Below are 19,472 nucleotides of genomic sequence, written 5' to 3'. Positions count from 1 at the left end.
CCAGTCGCCCTTCTGTCTTTCTTTCAGATTTATTTGTGCTTAGAGGGAAATATTCAGCATAAATCATCAAATCATAATAAATGTCAAAGCGTGTCTCTGTCTACGCTTCAAAGTCTGTCTCTTTGTCTTTCTTCCATCTCTCCTCTATCTTTCCCTCTTTCCCCTCCACCACTCTCTCTTTCTTTATGTCACTAGTCGGTCTCTTTATCCCTCTGTGTCACCTACATCTCTTTCTGTCTGTCTCTGTCAGTCAGTTACTTACCACAGTGGCATGCTTTCCCTGTAGTAACAAAAAAGTAATTCAGTCCAGTCCTGTTTGTCTGTGTGTCTGGCCTTTAATTAACCTGTCCCCTGCATGCCTGCAAGGTGTGTGATGTTGGAGTAGTGTGAAGTGTGGCCAGGCTGGTAGCAGTGCATGCTGTGAGGCCTTCAGTCGGTCACAGGATGCTGCGAGTGTGTCACCTTGCACCAGCTGTAAAAATGGGCCAGTCGGATGTTAAACACCCCACCACCAGGCTATCACTGCCTGCGTCCTTGGCGTCTCTCTCTTGTGGGCTTTTTGCACCTGCTGGGGGTGGGGCGCAGGGTGGGTAGGTGGTTGGGTGTGTGTTTGTGTGTGTGTGTGTGGATGTGAGAGTGCAAACATGTACCATTACCAATATGTATGTGCATGCGTGTGAGCAAGTGTAATGTATTATGTACACAGTTGTATTCATCATGTGTGCAAGAGTGCATCTGGGTGCACACACCAGTATGTTTATGAGTGTGATTACATCATGTATGGGTGTACATGAGTGTGTGTGTGTGTGTGTGCTTGCTTGCTTATGTGTATGTGTGTGTGTTTGTGTGTGTTTTGCATAAGTGTATAAAACATGTGTGCTTGTGAGGAGTTATGCAGGAAAGTACAGGTGACTTGCACTCGGACAAATTTTATCTTTTCCTTCTTGAACATTTCTCTTACAGATGTTCCAATGCTAACAGTATAATAGGGGCATAAGAATTCTAAAGGTAAAGCTAGGGATAGAACTAAGGTAAATCATCAAGGAAGTGCTGTGAAAGGAATACATAAAAAACAGGCAGAGAGAGCCTCCGAGTGCAGTGAACCTTCCTAATGTCAAACACTGAATGAATGCCAGTTTGCGAAAGATATTCTTTAGAGGGCAGCGTGCTTCAAAAGCTCTCTCTGCCGCAGGAAAATGGCAGCAGGGTATTAAGTGATGGGCGGGAGACGTGCAGTCAGTCCATTTTGAAAATGGGGAGGGGTGGCGTTTATGGTTGACTTGTCTTACACAGTTGATGCTCTTGACAAAAAGAATTTTGACATGTGGATGCAGATACGCACGCCTGCACTCACATGCGTGTGCATATGCACGCACCACACAGTGAAAAATGCACACAGGCTTGTGGACACACACATCCAGACATACACATAATACACACACATGTAAGGGCTTGCTTGCCTGCATGCCTCCCCCCCTCCCCACCCCCAGCCCCCTTCTCCCCCCCTCCCCATACCCCCCCCCCCCCCCCCCAACACACTTTAACTCAATCACTTGTTCATAATTCTTGGCATCACATCATTCAAGTCCCACCATTCAAGGAATTTTGGACCTACCCTTCTACCCCTACCCTCCCCCCCCTCCACCTCCTACCCCCCCCCACCCCCACCCCCTCAAACAGTTCCCTCTCACCACTACCCTCCACACCCCCCACCCATTTTTCCTACCCACCAACCCTTCCACATCCCAACAAACTCCACTACCCCCCACCCCCAGACACCCAACCCCCTTCACACTGCCTACCCTCCAACCTTTGTTCAGTCTTGGTGTTTACAGTAAACTGAGTTAATGAAGCTGACAGAAAGCAGGCCACCGCAGTGATGTTCATTGAAGGTAATCAATGGAGGGTATCAGGAAGATGGGGGGATGGGGGGGAGGGGGGGCCCAAGGTAAACACAGGGCTTGTTTGTGTGTGGAGAAGAATAAAAAAGTTGTCACCCCTGCTGTGGGGAATGGGGGAGATCAAACACTGGTAGTAGAGGTGTGATGGTTTATGTTGTTGTTGTGTTGGCTGGCTTCGTTACATTGTGATTGTCTGAATTGGAATAGAATTAGAAAGGATGTCTTGAAGGAAGGGTTGTGTGTGATGGCGGCTGTGGTGGTGGTGTGTGTATGTGTGTGTGTGTGTTCAAAGAAAAGGGAAGGATGATGGTGGAGTAGGGGAGGGGCAGTTGTTTTGCCAGGGCTGTTTGGGGGTGTGGGGATGGGGGGTAGAGAGAGAGCGAACTGACAATTCCGGTGTTGTAAGGCTGCAGCCAGCGCCTGTCTGGCTGACTGGGTTAACAGTTCCACTGATGATGATGCGTAATTGTGATAATCATGGTAATGACACTTTGACAGTAATAGTTACTGGAGCGCCTGGGCTGAAAGCCTTCCACTGGGAATTCTAATACAATAAAGGTAAAACTGCGGGCATGGGTGCATGCACATGCGCACACGCGTGCGCGCGCGCACACACACACACACACACACACACACACGCATGTACACCCCAGGGCTTTAGCCAAGACCTGATAATCAAAGTTAAAAAAAAAATGCTTTCTGGCTTGGGGCAAGGTAAAGAAAAAGGAAGAATGTTCCAGCAATTAAAGTTCTTCACTAACAGTGACACTGATTTGTAGACAATGCAAAAAGAATGTGAAGCCAGTGATTGTGGTACCAGTTCTGTAATCCAGGCATATTGTCTGCTCTCATCCTTGAGCTTGTGAAATAAATCTAATGCAACTAGTCTCCTCATTCGTATCTTGATAATGAAGGAATTTGTGTTTGCACAGATGTCTGAAGAGTACAAAAAACAAAACAAAAAGTGTACATTTGATTTGAAAATTTAATGTCTGCTTCATTTGTGCAGATTGGTTAAAAAAATGATTGATGAAAACTATCCCGCTGTAAAGAGTGAGGTTCCTTTGTTGGCAGCCATTCACACTGTCACAGAACCTTAGATATACAGGGTTCACGAAAAGTTGAAGACCACTTGGGACAGTTTTTTTCTTGAGGGCATGTTGAAATGATGCTGAATTTTTGGCATGCAGTGATGTATACAGCTAATGTAATGGGCACCACTCATAACCAGAGGTGCTTTGTTGCAGTTCTGTACAATGAAAACACCGCGGCTTTCATTTTTAAACCACTGAATAACTAATTTTGGGGACTAAAACATTGATTTTTCAAGCGCATTCTTCAAGTTCTTCGTGGTGCATGTTTGCCTGAAACAGCTGTTTGTGTATTCAGAGGCTAGAACTGTAGAAGTAGACCACATGCAGCCAACACAAGTAAAGACTCATAATTTTCTTTCTTTTTTTTTTTTAAGAAGAAGAAGACAGGAAAAAACAACAACCAAACATGCCTGCTTTTCTTAAGTAGTCCTTGGCTTTTTATGATGTCTGTAGTTGAAATGATAGTTTATTGTTGAGGGGCCCCCACCCCCACCTCCACTCCCCTCTCTTCACATTTGCTTTCAGTAAAAGCACCAGATGTGGTCTCTTATTCAATCAGACACGTCTCAGGTGTTTACCTTGACAACCACCTTAATCAGGTGTAAACAGTTTTGAAAATCAATGAGTTTTCCCATATGAAGGCCAGCTATGGGCAGGAGATTCGCGGGACTAGTACTTGGCAGTTGAACGAACAGAGTTCATTAAGACATTATTGACATTTTTATGGTGGAGGAACACAGAGAGAGAGAGATGGGAGAAACTGTTTGCTCTCTTTTATGACTCTTTTTTTTAGTTGGTTTGCTTTCTCTTGCAACTGCTCACGTCTTCCAGTTTGTGAATACACAGTAGTATCTGTTGGTTTTAGGTTACGTGAATGCATTAGACATGTTTTTCTTGGGTTCTTTCAGTTGCTTTATCTGTCTTGCTGTCTTCCTCACTTCACTCTCTCTCAAGCTCAGTATGTGCATACCTGTAAAAAAAAATTTTTCTCAATGAGAGATGAAAATTGTGTAAAGAGTATTCTTTGTCTTTTCTCTTTTTTTTCTTCTTTTTTTTAAAAGCAGAAATCTTGATTTTTTTTTTTCTGTTTTCGTTTATTTTTGCACTTCATGAAATTATAGGTAATTCGGCTGTACTGTTTTGTTTAGATACTCTTAGTTAGTCTTAATGAGCCAGTTGTTTAGTTATGACAGCAGCATTGATGGATTGTCCACACATTGCCACATTGGCAAGTTTTGTTTTATACTGTTGTCTTACTGTGCAGTAACATGGAGTAGATTGTATGTGTGTGTGTTAAAAAGAAAGACAGACTTGCAAAGGCAAACAGCGCATTCGGCAGGCTGTACAAGAGAGTGTGGAACAACAAACACCTGAAGAAAGACACAAAGATCAGCGTGTACAGAGCTGTTGTACTGCCCACCCTGTTGTATGGCTCCGAAACCTGGGTCACCTACCGGCACCACATACGACTGCTTGATCGCTTCCACCAGCGCTGCCTTCGCACCATCCTCAGCATCCACTGGAGTGACTACATCACAAATGTCGAGGTCCTGGAGCAGGCAAAGACTATCAGCATCGAGGCAGTGCTGCTAAAGACCCAGCTACGTTGGGCAGGGCACGTGTCCAGGATGGAGGACCACCGCCTGCCCAAGATCGCGCTGTATGGCGAACTGTCCACTGGCCACCGTGACAGAGGAGCACCCAAGAAGAGATACAAAGACTCCTTGAAGAAAGCTCTCAGTGCCTGTCACATTGACCATCGCCAGTGGTCCGCAGTAGCCGCTGATCGAGAGACCTGGCGACGCACCATCCACCAAGCTGTCTCCTCCTTCGAAAACAACCGCAGGGCCAGCCTTGCGGACAAACGCAGAAGGAGGAAGAACCACGACGCTGCAGCCGCGAACCCAGACCAGACTTTCCCTTGCAACCGCTGCGGCCGACTCTGCTTTTCCCGCATTGGCCTTGTCAGCCATGAGCGTGCCTGCATCAGACGTGGACAACGCCCTTCCTAGATCTTCGTCAGCGAAGCCAGGCCATGATGAAAAAGAAAGAACCATTCTGCAATAGCGAATTAAGAAAGTGTTTGTAAACATAGTTTCTAACCTGGTAATTTGTGGATTACAACATTTAGTGGTGATGCATGTATTTGATATACTTTCACTGGACCCTCACCCCACATCTGTTTCTTCTGCCTTCTTTGTCTCTGTCTCTCTCTCGCTTTTTCTCACTCTGTCTCTTACTCTCTCTCTCTCTCTCTCTCTCTCTATCTATCAACTGTCTAGAATCAAACACTTTTTGGATCTTCACTGCCGAAAACTATTTGTCAGTACTTATATAGAATCACACATTAACTATGCTTCGACAGTGTGGGATTCGGCGAGTGACAGTATTATAAAACCTCTATTGAGTCTGCATAGAAGAGCTGTAAAATTGATTCTTTTAAAATCTTCATCATTGACTGTATCTGATTATAAAGCTCTCGATATCCTCCCACTGAAAACAAAACTTCTATTTAACAAAGGTCTATTTATGTTCAAAATCATGTCTGGATTTGCTCCCCCCTCGCTGAAGAATAAATTTGTAATCAACACTCATCGTCATCTTCATAAAGTTATGGTACCACTTCCAAGGATCGATCTTTTTAAATCTAGTCTGTCTTATTCAGGGGGCTGTTTATGGAATGAATTATTATCCTGCCTCAATGTAAACACTGTAAAAAGCATCCCTAACTTTAAAAACATATATCGTGCACATTTATTGAAAAACATGTGATTATGTGACACATATCAATTATAAACAAAAAATCATGTATAGATTGTCAATATATATACGCCTCTCTCCTCCCCTGTCAGTCTCTATGTCTCTCCACTGTCACTGTCACTATATCTGTCTGTTGTCAGCCTCCCCTGCCTTCTTTACTCTTCCTCTTGTCCATTCTTCCTTCCGCTCTCCACCACGCCCCTACCCTATTGTCCTCGTTGTTATTCATCTATCACGATATTGTATTGTACATACGTTCTATGTTATGTTTGCACATGCTTATGCAATTTTGACGTTGATGTTGTGAATTGACTCTCGCTTTTTTTTTTTTTTTTTTTTTTTTTACTTTGTTGCTTTTTTTCCAATTATTATTCATGCCCAGAGGGCTGGATGTAAAAAAGTACTTTGTGCTTACTCCTTTACCCTCGTAAAATAAAATTTCGTTCGTTCGTTCGTTCGTTCGTTCTCTCTCTCACCCACCCACCCCCTTTCCCTTCCATTAACACATGGATCACATTTACACCCACACAACACCCTCCTCCCCTCTCTCCCCCCCCAAAAAAAAAACCCTGACAGGTGTAAACCATTTACCTGTCTTGGTCCAGCACTCACCTGGATAGTGGTTTGACACTTGGCAGTTTGATGATAGAAGTTGGAAGCCAGTGCGTGCAAACCACCCCTCATTACCTAGGATGTGTTCACTGAATGTCTCGTCAGCCTGAAGTCTTGACAGCAGACATAACCAACACTTAACACAGCAGTGTAGCATGTTTGGTAAGGTGTGCCATGAACTCTGTGTGTGTATGTGTGTGTGCATGTGTGTGTATGCGCGTGCTTCTGTATATGTGTGTGTGTTCGTTCTTTTCTTTAGACACATTCACTAAAAGCTATACTGATTTTACCTGGCAGGAAATTTGGATAGCAAGAGACCAGTGAATGAGTGAGTGTGGGAGGGGAAATACATGAGAAAAATGGGCATTTAAAGAAAAACGCTTGTTTGTGTGTGTGTACGTTCAGTGGAAGTGTTTATGTTTATTTTTTTTAGTAGCTTCAAATATTGGATCCTGTAACTAAGACAGTGGTTAATATTTAGAAATCGATTAACTCACTCACTACGGCCAGTCCTCTCTTCTCCTATACACAGACCCCTTGGATGTCCAGTGGGTGTCTGAATGACCCAACCTTTAGCTTCCGTCGTCAGAATTGTGGTATTCTTTGTCAACATTCACGTCTTCAGTATAAGAGCCTTCCGCTTGCAATATTTTGATGATGGTAATTGGGGTGAAACGCTGTTAACGTCGTCTCTTTCGCCGTTCGTATGGAAAGAGTTAAACATTGTTTTCAGTGACTATACTGGGGTGGGGGTAGTGGGGATAGTGGATTTGTTTGGATCGGGGACTACTTCCTTGTCATACTCGTAGCATACTTCTCTGTGTGAAATTTGGGCAGCTGTTTCCTGGTAGAGCACAGTGCGATGCCACCTGTTTTTCTCTTTATTTTCCCCTGTCTGCTAGTGTATTGGTTTTACTGTCAGTACAGGTTTGGTTTTTTTTATGTAGAATTTTGCCAGGGATGACTCTCTTGTTGCCATATGTTCTTTTATGTGCACTTAGTTGCATACAGTACACTGGATCTTATTTTATCATCTCATCCAGAAGATTAGCTCCCATACCTCCTCTCAGAGTCAGGTTGAGGAGGGTGTGGGGTTAAAAAAAAAGAAAAAAGAAAAAAGTTCTGGTCCATGTATGAATTGAACCACGGAGTAAGGACACTTACTTATTTGTCAGGCACTCTGTACCGCTTGGCTACTGCTCCACTCTGAAAGATGGTACTGACTTGGTCCATTGCCAGAACTGCAGACTCCTTATGATTTTGATTTGGAATTATTACTGTTATTATTATTATTATTATCATCATTATCATCATCATCATCTTTAATAGGTTTTTTTTTTAAATACAAAAAAAACCAAAAAAACAACCCAACAGCAACAAAAAACAACAGCAACAAACAGTGCTGTGCTGATTCTGTTGAGTTGATAGTTGTTCTTTTATTTAAGCATAGAATACTTAACTTCTGCAAACACATTTGGAAATTTTAGAAGAAAAAAGGAAGAAAGAAAGAGTAACACAGAAGTATTTGCCTCCATCAGAATTCTTTTCATTGGAAATTTGAGGAAGGAAAAAGAAGAAAGAAAGAAAGAAATCAACAACAAAGAGAACCTTTAACAAAACAACAACCGAGTCTCATTTTATGCACACCCTGTGGTCTCATTCATCATGGCTTGCTGACACTGAAAGCTTTTCAGTGGAGGTATACCAGTCTGCACAGACATGTTTTGTTTGTTGCCATCTACATACACCCCCCCCTCCCCACCTCCCCCGGTACATCCTCCTGGGGATTCAGACCTTTTTTTCTTCTTCTTCCTGGTTCATTGGTGAACACATGGCTGGGGGGTAGCATTGTTTATTGGTTGTCGCTCTTCCTTTAAACAAAGGCTTTGTGCTGATTCTAAGCTTGATCAGTGGTGGCCACAAACCTGCCCCCACCCCCTTTTGTTTCAGCCATGCTGTTGCACACATGCGTTCATGCACAAACATACACGCACACATACACACACACACGTTTGTGTATGTGGATTGAAAACCGGAAATTGCTTTCTATTCTGTGCTGTTACCACACTGTGTCTGCAGACCCCTTGGGATTCTCTTGACAATTGAATGAGTCTGAGTCTCAAACATGTATGCATGTATACATGCAAGCACTCACATGCATGCGCACACACACACACGCGTGCGCACATGCACATATCATATGTGTATATACATGTATAGTATGGACTGAAAACAGGAAAATTCTTAAAAAAATTTCTGTGTTTTGATATTACATTGTGTCTATTGACTCTTTGAGGTTCTTTCGACATTTGAATGAGTCACACGCATGCATGCATGCACGTGAATATACACACACGCGCGCACACACTCACACACACACACACACACACACACACACGTCCACGCACACACACACACACTCTCTCTCTCACTCACACACACACACACACACACACACACACACACACACACGCCTACATTTAACGAATTGTATGTTTGTTGTTGTGTTGTTTGGAGGAAGCATATCATGATTCCATTATTTATGGCCTAATAGAATTCTATATTTGGCTGCATGATTTAAATAGATTGTGGATTATTTATATTCTTCTGTGTCTTGTTGTTCAGTTGCACATTCCTGTCAGTCTGTTTGTACCTGTTAGTACACTTCTCAAAGCCTGACTAAGCGCATTGGGTTACGCTGCTGGTCAGGCATCTGCTTGGCAGATGTGGTGTAGCGTATATGGATTTGACCGAACGTAGTGACGCCTCCTTGAGCTACTGATACTGATACTGATACACGTCACTCCTTGGCAACCATCTCTTGCCCAGGATCCTACACTGTGCAGAAAAGTGCACATTAAATTTTTCAGAAAAGGGAAATGGGGCATGTCTTGTTTTTGCATGTGAATAGCCGGCTGTGGGTGTCTTTGTATGGGAGCGAGTTGACAAAAGACGACAAACTACAGAGCACATGCTGTGAGCCTTTCATTTCAGCTCAGTAGTAAGGAAAATGGGAAAGAAAAGGCACATGGACTACCTTGGGTTGTGCACCCAGCAAGTCGAGGATGATTGATGGCGTTTTAAAGCCAGGGAAGACAGCTGGAACCCAAGGAAAGGGGGTGGTGATGTGGAAAGTTGGAAAAAAAAAAAAAAAAAATGATAAGGGGGCAGGATGGGAGGGAGGGGCAGGGGGAAAGGGGGAGTCTGGGAGGGAGGGGAGCCCTGTGTCACCAGCTAAACCAGGAAGTCCTATGATGCTTTGTGTTCTGTGAGTGTGTGCACGCATGCATGTGTGCACACATGAGAGAGCGAGTGCATGAATATAATATATATATATATATGCGCACATGTTATTGTTAAATGTATGCAGAAAGTGTTCAGTTTATACAAGCACCCACATGAAGCAGCACAAGTGAATAGAAAGGAGGTTCTGTTTATTAGGTATAATTGAAAGTGGTTTTTTTGTTGTTGTTTGCCTCTGTTTGTTTTTTCAGGAAATTTTATTTTCCCTAATTTTTGCTCTTTTAGAATGATAATAACATTAATGATGATCATGTTATTTCTCCTTTAATTTCTCCTGTGAAAAGGAGAATATATAATGTATGCTTGTTGATCTTCCTCGAGAAGAAGAAATTTGGGTTGATTTTAGAATGTAACTTGACTGTGAATTTTTATTTTATTTTATTTATTTATTTTTTTGTAGAGAGATGGAGTTGTTATCAAGGATCCATTTAATGTGGCCAGCCTTTTGACAATGAAAAGCACATGAGAAATCATAAGATCAATGAAACCAGTACACATCCATTCACACACACACACACACACACACACACACACACACACACACACACACACACACACAAAACACACAATCATGTAGATGAATGGCAGACACTACTAGAAAAAGTATTAATTGAAGCTGAATTATATTATAGAAAAAGAAAGTAGAACAGAGGCTTTGCTAGACTGTTTCAACCAGCACTTGTGTGTCAGTTCTGATGTATTGGCAGAATTGGATAGATGTTCTGAATCCAGTCATTGTTGTTATCATTGTGACAACTGTTCGTATGAAGTAGATGACTGTGAGATGATGTGAGAGAGAGATTGTTTAGAACAGATGTTTTTACAGCTTTTAATCTTTCTTTTTCTCTGTTTGCATTTTTATCTGTTTGGCATGTTCACAGTGGTAAAACAACACATATTCAGTTAAAACACACACACACACACACACACACACACACACACACACACACACACACACACATATAAGTTTATCGCTACATATTTTATCTATATTAGTTTATGTATACTTAAGAAAACAATTAAATGTTATTGTTAATTGACAGACATGGCTTACTTTACAATTTATGTTCAGTTTCAAGACATCAGTGTGTCTGAGAGAGAGAGAGAAAGAGATTCAGAGAGAGAGGGTAGGGGGGGGGGAGAGGAGAGACAGACGGAAAGACTGACCGACAGACAGACAGACCTAGAAAGATTAGAGGGACAAATAGACCAGTAAACGAGTTAACAGGCCCGTAAATCTTCTCTTTTATTGGGCCTTGGCTAAACCTCGTCCTCCTTTCCTCTCTTGACAAGACAGGTGCCCCATTTGGTTTTGGGTGTGAGTGGCTAAGGTCGGAGAAAGTCATCTGGATGAGGGTCACCCTGTGGGTGCCACCCAGCCCTTTGTGTCCCTCCCCCCTGCCCCCCCCCCCCCCCCCTTCCTCACCCCCACAACCCACCCACCCCAAAGAGGCCTGAAGAGACCTAATTGGCGGTTGCCCTTCAAGAACTGTCTGTGGAGACATAACCACATAACCACCCCACCCCCACCCTCTCTACAACTCCCCTTTTGAAGAAGTTGTTGATGGTCACATGGACCTTAAGGGGTCTTAGGAGTGGGGTTGGGGGTCAGGAGGGGGTGGGGGGGGGTGATATTCCACTCTGTTCCCCCTCCTTCCTCCTGCCTCACAGTCTTCAGTGAGAAAATTGTTCAGAAACTGTCCTGTCTGTCTGTTGTGTCGATCTCCTGGCCTCTCTTTTGTGTGAAAGAATGAGAGAGAGAGAGAGAGGGGGCAGACAGGATATTTAAGCCAACAGAAATGTTTTTAACAATTGATTCAATGTGCAGATCTACCCTTTGTTGGGGCACAAATCATGTTACTGCCAGAGTCTTAGAAAATTTTATTCATTTGTTTATTGTTTTTATTTAGATGTCATCCTGTCACCTATTTCTCTACCTTTCTGCGACATTTGTAGACTAGTGCACACCTTGGAAGGGTACACAACTAGTTGAGTGTCACAGATGTGTCTTTGAGAGTATGACAGTTCAAGTTTCATGACCATCCTTGCAGGTTTCTCATCATCTCTAAGGATTTCTTATGAAAGGAAGCATAGAGTTCAGCCATCTCACATACTGACATAGTCTCAAATAGTCAAAAGTCAAAACTAAATGGATCTGCTTAACAGAGACAAATTACAAAGAGGGAGAGATCATCATTCTAAAGTATAGTATTTGTAAAAATTAAAAAAAAAAAAAAAAAAGATAAAAAAATAAAAAAATAAGATAACATAAATAATGATAGGTGTCCTGAATTTTTGTGTCAAAGTTTGAGTCAAATTCTTCAGTGTTGAATGTTCATGGGAACTGTCAGAGGGAGGAACGTGGTGGCAGTCACTATTAAAGAAGAAAGAAAAGTGCTTGTTGAAAAAAAAGAAGAAGATAAATTATGGAATAGTTTGAAAATTATCATCTTGCTAGAAAACACTGTTTCATGAACAACATAGGAAGATAACAGTCCAGATTATGTAGCTGCCCAGACAAAACTCAAATCTCTGAGATTGTGTCAGGTAAGGTGCCTTGTACGTGCTTTGCTACTGTTTACAATACCTCAGAAGATACAAAATCACGCCAATTACTGCTTGAAGTAGGCCATAAAAATATCTCTCCTGTGGACTTTGGCAGATGGCCAAGAACATTTTCGTTCAGGGTGAAGGGTTGAGGAGTTCGGTTGTCAAAACTAGTGAAGATGATGGCTTATGTAGGAGAGAAACAAGGACAGGATGTCTAGTCAAGAGAATTCTGTTTACAATTTATTTTTCTGTAAGTTTTTTTGTTTTTTTTTTTTTCATGACACAACAGTGGTATACTGGCAAGGTGTGGGGGTTAGAGTTAAATCAGATCTGTGAAATGGACTGATAAGAATTAGGGGAAGGAGATGGTTGAGGTAGGGTGATATAGTATCATATAGATACTAAAATGGGGTTACACTAGACATCAGAAGAAGAAGAAAAAGTTTCACGGTGCCATGGAGTTGGACTTGAGATGAAGAAAGTTTTGTTTTGGCATGTGTGTTTGTTCGTTCTGTCATATGTCTGTCTTTCTCTGACCCTGTTTCTCCCTCCCTCCCTCTTTTCATGCTCACTTAGTTCAGTCATCTCCTGCTCTTGTTTCTCTTCTCATAACTTCTAGGGCTTCTACATAAGCAATTTGATGTTGAAAGGAAAGCAAAAACAGAACAAAACTAGAAGTAAAACAAACAAAAACAACCCAAACACTGCATTGATACAGTGTGTTTGTCTCACAAGATAAACATCGGAAGATTGACCCAGATCTGTTTTTGTCAAGAGTGTTGTTGTTGTGATACATTTAGGAGCAACAAAGGGAAGCTTTGGTGCCCTGACGAGTGAGAGTGTTTGCCTACATTTAATGTTCCTTTTGGTAAGATTTATCACAGTTGTAACCTGGATTGTGTACTTCAGAAACAGCAGAAGCAAATGGTATTTGTCCCCAGGTTGATGGGAGTGATAGAGATTAATTGTCTTGTTTTTAGTGTGTGAGTGAGTGCCCTTCATTTTTACCATTCTCTTGTTTTTTGTCTCAGATTTTTTGTTATCCTTTATTTTTTTTATGATTTAGAGCTTCATTGGATGTCCTTGTTTTGCTACCTGGAACTTTTTCTTCTTCTTTTTTCTGCTTTCTCAGTTTCTGTTGATGTCCTATATACACCATTGCTCTCAAATATATTCCTGTGGGTTTGGGGAGGGGGAGGGTGTCGTGTTGTGTGCTGTAGTGCTGGTTGGTTGTTTGTTAGGTTTTAACAGTAAATCTCAAGCACAATGATAAACATATGAGGACGCCATTCCAGATTCCAAGCTCAAGTGATTATTACCGGAATCTCTCAAATACATCATGAACATGCATTATGCCACATCTCCCTTTCTTTGTAAATGATAGACATTTTCAGAAAGCCTTCCCTTTCTTTGTTGATGATGGACATTTTCAGAAAGCATTACAACTTAAAACTTGAAGAACATGTACTAAATTAAAATGACTATCTTTAGTTTTTGTGGGGTTTTTTTGTTTTGTTTTTTTGTTTTTTTTTGTTTTTTTACTACAAACAAAAAAAATAAAACTTTCTTTCCAGAAACAACTTCAATGTTCATTGTTGTCGTTGTTTTTCAACTAATTACAAACTCAAAACGAAAGGTTTTTAACTTCAACCGCCAATTTACTAATTTAAACCAACCTAAATTTAACTTCAGCCTGAAAAGATTAAAAATTTAAACACAAACATTTTAATTTTAACTTTGTTGTTTGGTTGAGTTAGGCAACTGTGCCATTAAATTTAAACTTTAAAATTGTTTAAGTATTTAAATCAAACTAGTAGGGTAGGTGGGGCTTTCGGTACAGAGCGCATCCCCCACCTTCAGGAATTTCTGTGCAAAAAATTGCTCTTTTCTCTCACCCTTTTTTTTTTCTGGCTTTTTCCGTTTCTTTCTGTCGTCACTCCCTTTCTTATTTTCTGTCTTGTTACTTCATCCACCCATATTTTTTTTCCTAAAAAGGTTTGATTATTTTTGTCTTTTTCTGGACTTGATAATCGAGCATTCCTGCTTTTTGTTGTTGGGTTGTTGTTTTTTCCCTAAGATGTGTGAATTGCCTGCTGTAATTTTTTGGTTTTGTATGCCTGTTATTATATGTAATTTTGTGGATTACATATAATAATGGTTGTGTTCAGTTGCTTTTTGTAATCATCTGGCCAAAAAAGAAAAAAGACAGAATGGGGTCAATGGTTGAGGCATTCATAGGTTTCTGTGCATGGAAATGGCTGTATTTATGCCTAATTTTCTTGTCGTTTTTTTCCATGCTGGTTCTGCAGGATCAACATTGAAATTAACAGTGTTTTCAGCTCTGATATATCAGTGTGTGATTAGGTGGGCTGTGAGCAACTTTGATGAATAAATGGTTTAAATAAGTAGGCATGTCAGTTCTTAGGTTTACCTTAGACTAGTGTTTACACAGTACTGTTTTTGTGTAAATGGACTTTCCTGTACCATGTTACCTTAAAATACTGCATTTAGACATTGGGAGCATAATGTTAATAAAGGCACAGTGTTTTTTGGTGGGTCTTACATTACTATGCTTTTTTATTTTCCCCCATTCTTGCCAGTCAGGAGACAAAGTGGGTTACATACCATGAATCAAAAACTTGGGCATTGCCTTCCTGATTAGATTCTGCACTTCAGTACTAATTCATGTTTGATTATTAATCTTTCTCACTGATGGGAATCATAAAAATACTCTTGGCTTTTTATCCCTCCCACACCCCCTCCTTACACTAGTTACAGGGCATTGCCTTCCTCATCAGATTCTGCACTTAAAGACTAATTCAAGTTAACCTTTCTCACTGATGGGAATGGGAGTCATAATACTCTTGTCTGAAAACATTGTCAGGAGCATTCCATCTACAATGAAGAGGGGGTTTGCACATCTGAGGATTTTTATTATTATTGTTATAATGAAGGTGACATATTTATGTCATGCGACTTTTAAGAGGTTTCTAATTAAAATATTTTTTTAAAAAGAAGAAGAAAATGTGTATAATGATTGGCTGTACCTTGGCTAGAAGGTTCTTTTGTTATTGTTTCAGAGTGATTGTGCTGGAGAGTCGGCCGACCACAGACCCTGACGCGCCCTCCAACCTGTATGTGCTGGCCGGCCACGAGAACACCTATTAAGAGACTTGACACTCTTCCACCTGCAGTCCCTCTCTCCTGTTGTGCGTCCTGCTCTTCACACAGCTGACACATCTTATACATTTTTGTCTATTCCCTGGTCTGGCTGCAAGAGAGGGTTGTGGAAAACAAGGATGATTTGGATGAAAACCTTTGAGATGACTGCTGTAGAGGTGAAAACATTCATTCAGCATTCAGATGAAGCATGTCAAACAGCAAGATTGGTGAAGACAAGTAGCAGTGATAATGCAAAGATAGTTATATGTTGTACTGTTCTATGAAAACATGCTCAGTTACACTGTATAATGTAAAAACTGACATGTAAATGTTTAAAAAAACAAAACAAAAGAAACAACTAAAATGACAAAACAGATACATATATGTGCACAGACATCTATCCAAACACTGACAGTAATTTATGTTCATGCATGCACATGAAAACATCACACACAATACAACATTCAGCATATTCATCACAACAGCTAGATAAATGTGCTCTTGTCATTACAGAGATAATTCAGATAATCACCCATATAAAAGTAGAATTGAGAAAAAATGCAAATAAACTTTAAGTTTTTGATTTTATGGTAAATGTCATCAGTTGAATACAGACTTTATTTGGCATTGTTCCCAAAATTCAGGTGTGTTAAAAGAAAAGATTTTTAACAAAATACTAGACTGTAAGTGTTGAATGAAACTAAAAATGGGTCAGCTGACATGGACTCAGTTGTGTTTCATGTTACTGGACACAGTTCATGCAGAATTTTTGGGTTTGTTTTTACACAGTTGGCATGTTTCAAGGGTTTTCATCTGAAAGAGTTTTTGTTATCACAGCTTTCTTCACAGAGGTTTTTTTTTTTCCTTTTCCTAAATAGTTTTAGTTTCACCAAGTTGTGCTTTTGAGACCATCTTCTGAGTGTGTACATAATTCTTTTGGCCCCCATGCTAACTGTACTTCATGATAACATGGACACATGAAATCCAGTGGAATTTTCCTGAACCATGTAGCAGACCAGAAAAGTCCGGACTGAGTGCTGAAAATATGCAGAACCATTGGGAAAATGAAGAAAATACCATCATAAGTCAGAATCTTCCTGGCCACCTCTGTTAGGATAGGGGAGATATATAGGTTTGTGACTGTCCAGGAGCAGGTTTTCAGATAATAGATACATCCACCAGGATCCTGGGGGGTAATTGAAATTGAATGCTCTGATATAGCTGTATTGAACTGCAGGATGTCACACTCATGGGACAAACTTACTATGGAAAAATCCAGTGTCGGGTGTTTGAAGTCAGTTCATTATTTTAGATATCAATTTAGAATGATCCACTTTGCAGATTTGAGGATCAGCGTCATTTCTGTGTTTGCCAGTAGTGAGTGTAAAACCTGCAGAGTGTGAAGTGTTTGCTTCAGCAGCCAGCATCATTTGGCAAGCAGCAAGCTGATGTGAAGCTTGCTTTGGACAAAGCTGTGTGGGAAAAGCTTCGTGTTTCGCAGAAGTGATGTGCACAAGGGTTTGATGAATGCAGGCATCCTTTGAAGCCACAGAAGTCTGTGATTTTCCTTTGCCGCCTGGTGTAAACAGTATTTTGTTTTGGTGGCGTGCTTCTCAACACCACTGTGTGGCAAAGAACTAGCAAGATAATTGTGTTGTAATAAATAAATAACATGGATTCATACTCATTGAAGGTAAAATGTCTGTAATCCAGTACATACACCCTTACCTTGTTGCAGGTGACATCATTCAGCAAATAATAATGTGTGGCTGATGAAGAGCAGCTTTAGCTTGAAAACATGTATTGTTATGATTGCTTGCTTGTCGCTGAAACTTGCCAGTGGTCCTGGACTGGAGTGGACAGGCACTGAGGAACTAAAGACCTGACACAAGCTGTGGGAACAGACATGGGTTCCATGGAACATGTGTTTTCTTTTGCCTCGTATCTGTGGAGATTAACAACGCCAGCCTTTATATACATATATAATTATATATATATATATATATTCACGAACCCCGACAATCGGCCACTTTGTGTGGACAGTGAAAGAGGCTGAAAAGCTGAAGTTAAATTGTTCCCCTCCCAAGAACTGTCAGCAGAACATACATGAAACCATGTGTGGACTTTTACCAAGACTGGATGCATATTGATCGATTATGCACTTCACTGAAAGACTTGTTTCGCAACACAGATACCTGTGGTTCTCTTTCTCAGTATTTGTCCGTCTTTGCTGCACTGTGCTGTGGAATCACATTTGCTTCACAGTGACTGACTTCCATCACAAGCACGGTTACCGTTTTTTCATCATGTGCACGTTTTCCAGGTGTCCTCTCACTGTCCATGGACTACCATAGACCCAAACAGAGCAAGAATGTAGCAAAGGCAAACTCACAGAGAATCTTTTTGTGTCATCTCCAGTCATCAAGTTTCTTGCAACGAGAAGACTACAGGTGGTGTGTCTGGGGTGTGCAGAATGAAGACAGTTTACTGTGTTTTTTGTTTTTACCAGTCCTGATGATTGAGGGGTTTTTTGTTGCTGTTTTCCTAAAATACACAAGAACATCCTTGTTCTGTTGACATTTGATGTGCATGTGACGGAGGTTCAGCCATCTTGTGATGGTGAATTGAGGACATCATGAAAACTGGTGTGGAAGTTGTGAGTCAGCTCTGTGGACGTCTGCACTGGGAATGGTCAGTTTTGTTTGGGCTAGGAGCAGCTCTTCTCGACTTGGACAATTTTAGGTGACGCGGATTATGAGTTGTTTTCTGTTGAGAAAGGATTCATCCAAATCATTCTGCAGTTGTTTGTTTTTTTTGTTTTTGTTTTTGTTGTTTTTTTGGGGGGCGTGGGGGGGGATTGGCTTTTTTTTGTTTGTTTGTTTTTTGTTTTTGTCTGACATCCTAGCTTGGTAGTGACAGCTGTGTGGTATGTTTTGTTTTTTTCAACTATTCAAGTCTGGTATTTTGAATTTAGACTTGTAAACACTTAAATCTGTGTGTGTCTATCTCTCTCTGCATTTGTATTTAGTTAGTTCAGCATCAGTTACTTTGTTTCCATGTCTTTCATTCATTCACATGTACCAGTGTGTATCTGAAAAAATGATACAATTAAGCATTCAGTCTTGGCCATGCATTCAATATATATAATATATACACTTCAAAAGGTGTATGCACATGCATGCTGTTCATGATTGTGTGCGTATGAGCATGTGCTTACACACATACACATTCAACCCCATGAACACGCAGCCTTAAATTCTTTGGCATTATCTGTTCACTCAGACACTGGGAGGTGCTGTTTTTAGTTCTGTTTTTGTTTGCCAGGTCCCAGAGTAACATGAAATTTGCCAAGAGACCAAAGATTTTGTCTAAACTAAAAATGGGTTAAGATATTCAGTTTGTTTCACTCTGTTTGTGTGGATGAGTCAGTGAGTGTGTGTGTATTTTCATTTTACCATTGCCATTGTTTATTTATTTTTTGTTCTTGTTAATAATGAAGGTATGATTCCAAGCAGGTGATGTTAGAAGCATTGCAATATTCTTCTGTTTCTTTCTCTTTTTTTCACCTTGTTGAAATGGTCTGAGAATAAAATTTGATGCTAGTGTTTTTCTTTTTGCTATTTCAGTTCTAAAGAATTGCAGTAAATATTAGAGCACCGGTGTCTGCATGGCTGCCTGTCAGTTTACATCAGTATCTTGCGTGAATGTGTGAACCAGTAGTCATCAGCAAGTCAACAATAACAGACGTTTTGTTCCAGTAAGAAAGGCGTTACTTAATTTTTCGTTTCTGCTCTTAATGTTGAATTGTTGTTTTTTTGTTGTTGTTTATTGTGTGCATGTTGTATCCATTGGTTTTGTAAGTATTTAATGTTGTATTTTGAAAAAATATATATATAAGAACTAGTCATGACCAGTATAAATTACGATATTTATTTCAAAAGAAAAAAAAGAAGACCGAAGACTTTGCTTTGGCTTCTTTCTGCGAGCATGTGCACAAGTCACAGACTTTATACCTATAACTCTGTTACAACAGCACAGATCTCACAGTTAGTAACTTGTTCTCAAAGAGCAGTTAACTCTTGGAGGTAAA

General features: G+C 40.7%; 1 protein-coding gene across 6 annotated transcripts in view; it reads left to right on the top strand.

Annotated features, from left to right (window-relative positions):
- Nucleotides 1–15,740, top strand: part of LOC143280885 (mitogen-activated protein kinase kinase kinase kinase 5-like) — a 59,329-nt gene extending 43,589 nt beyond the window's left edge. For all 6 annotated transcript variants that reach the window (XM_076585638.1, XM_076585636.1, XM_076585634.1 and 3 more), the window contains one exon: nt 15,301–15,740. In XM_076585638.1, the coding sequence (XP_076441753.1) occupies nt 15,301–15,388 (88 nt within the window). In that variant the 3' untranslated portion in view covers nt 15,389–15,740. The remainder of the gene's footprint in view (nt 1–15,300) is intronic.
- The last annotated feature ends 3,732 nt before the right edge of the window (nt 15,741–19,472 follow it).

Source organism: Babylonia areolata, chromosome 4, assembly GCF_041734735.1.
Source record: "Babylonia areolata isolate BAREFJ2019XMU chromosome 4, ASM4173473v1, whole genome shotgun sequence".
NCBI lineage: Eukaryota > Metazoa > Mollusca > Gastropoda > Neogastropoda > Buccinidae > Babylonia > Babylonia areolata.
This window is presented reverse-complemented; position numbering and strand designations above follow the sequence as displayed.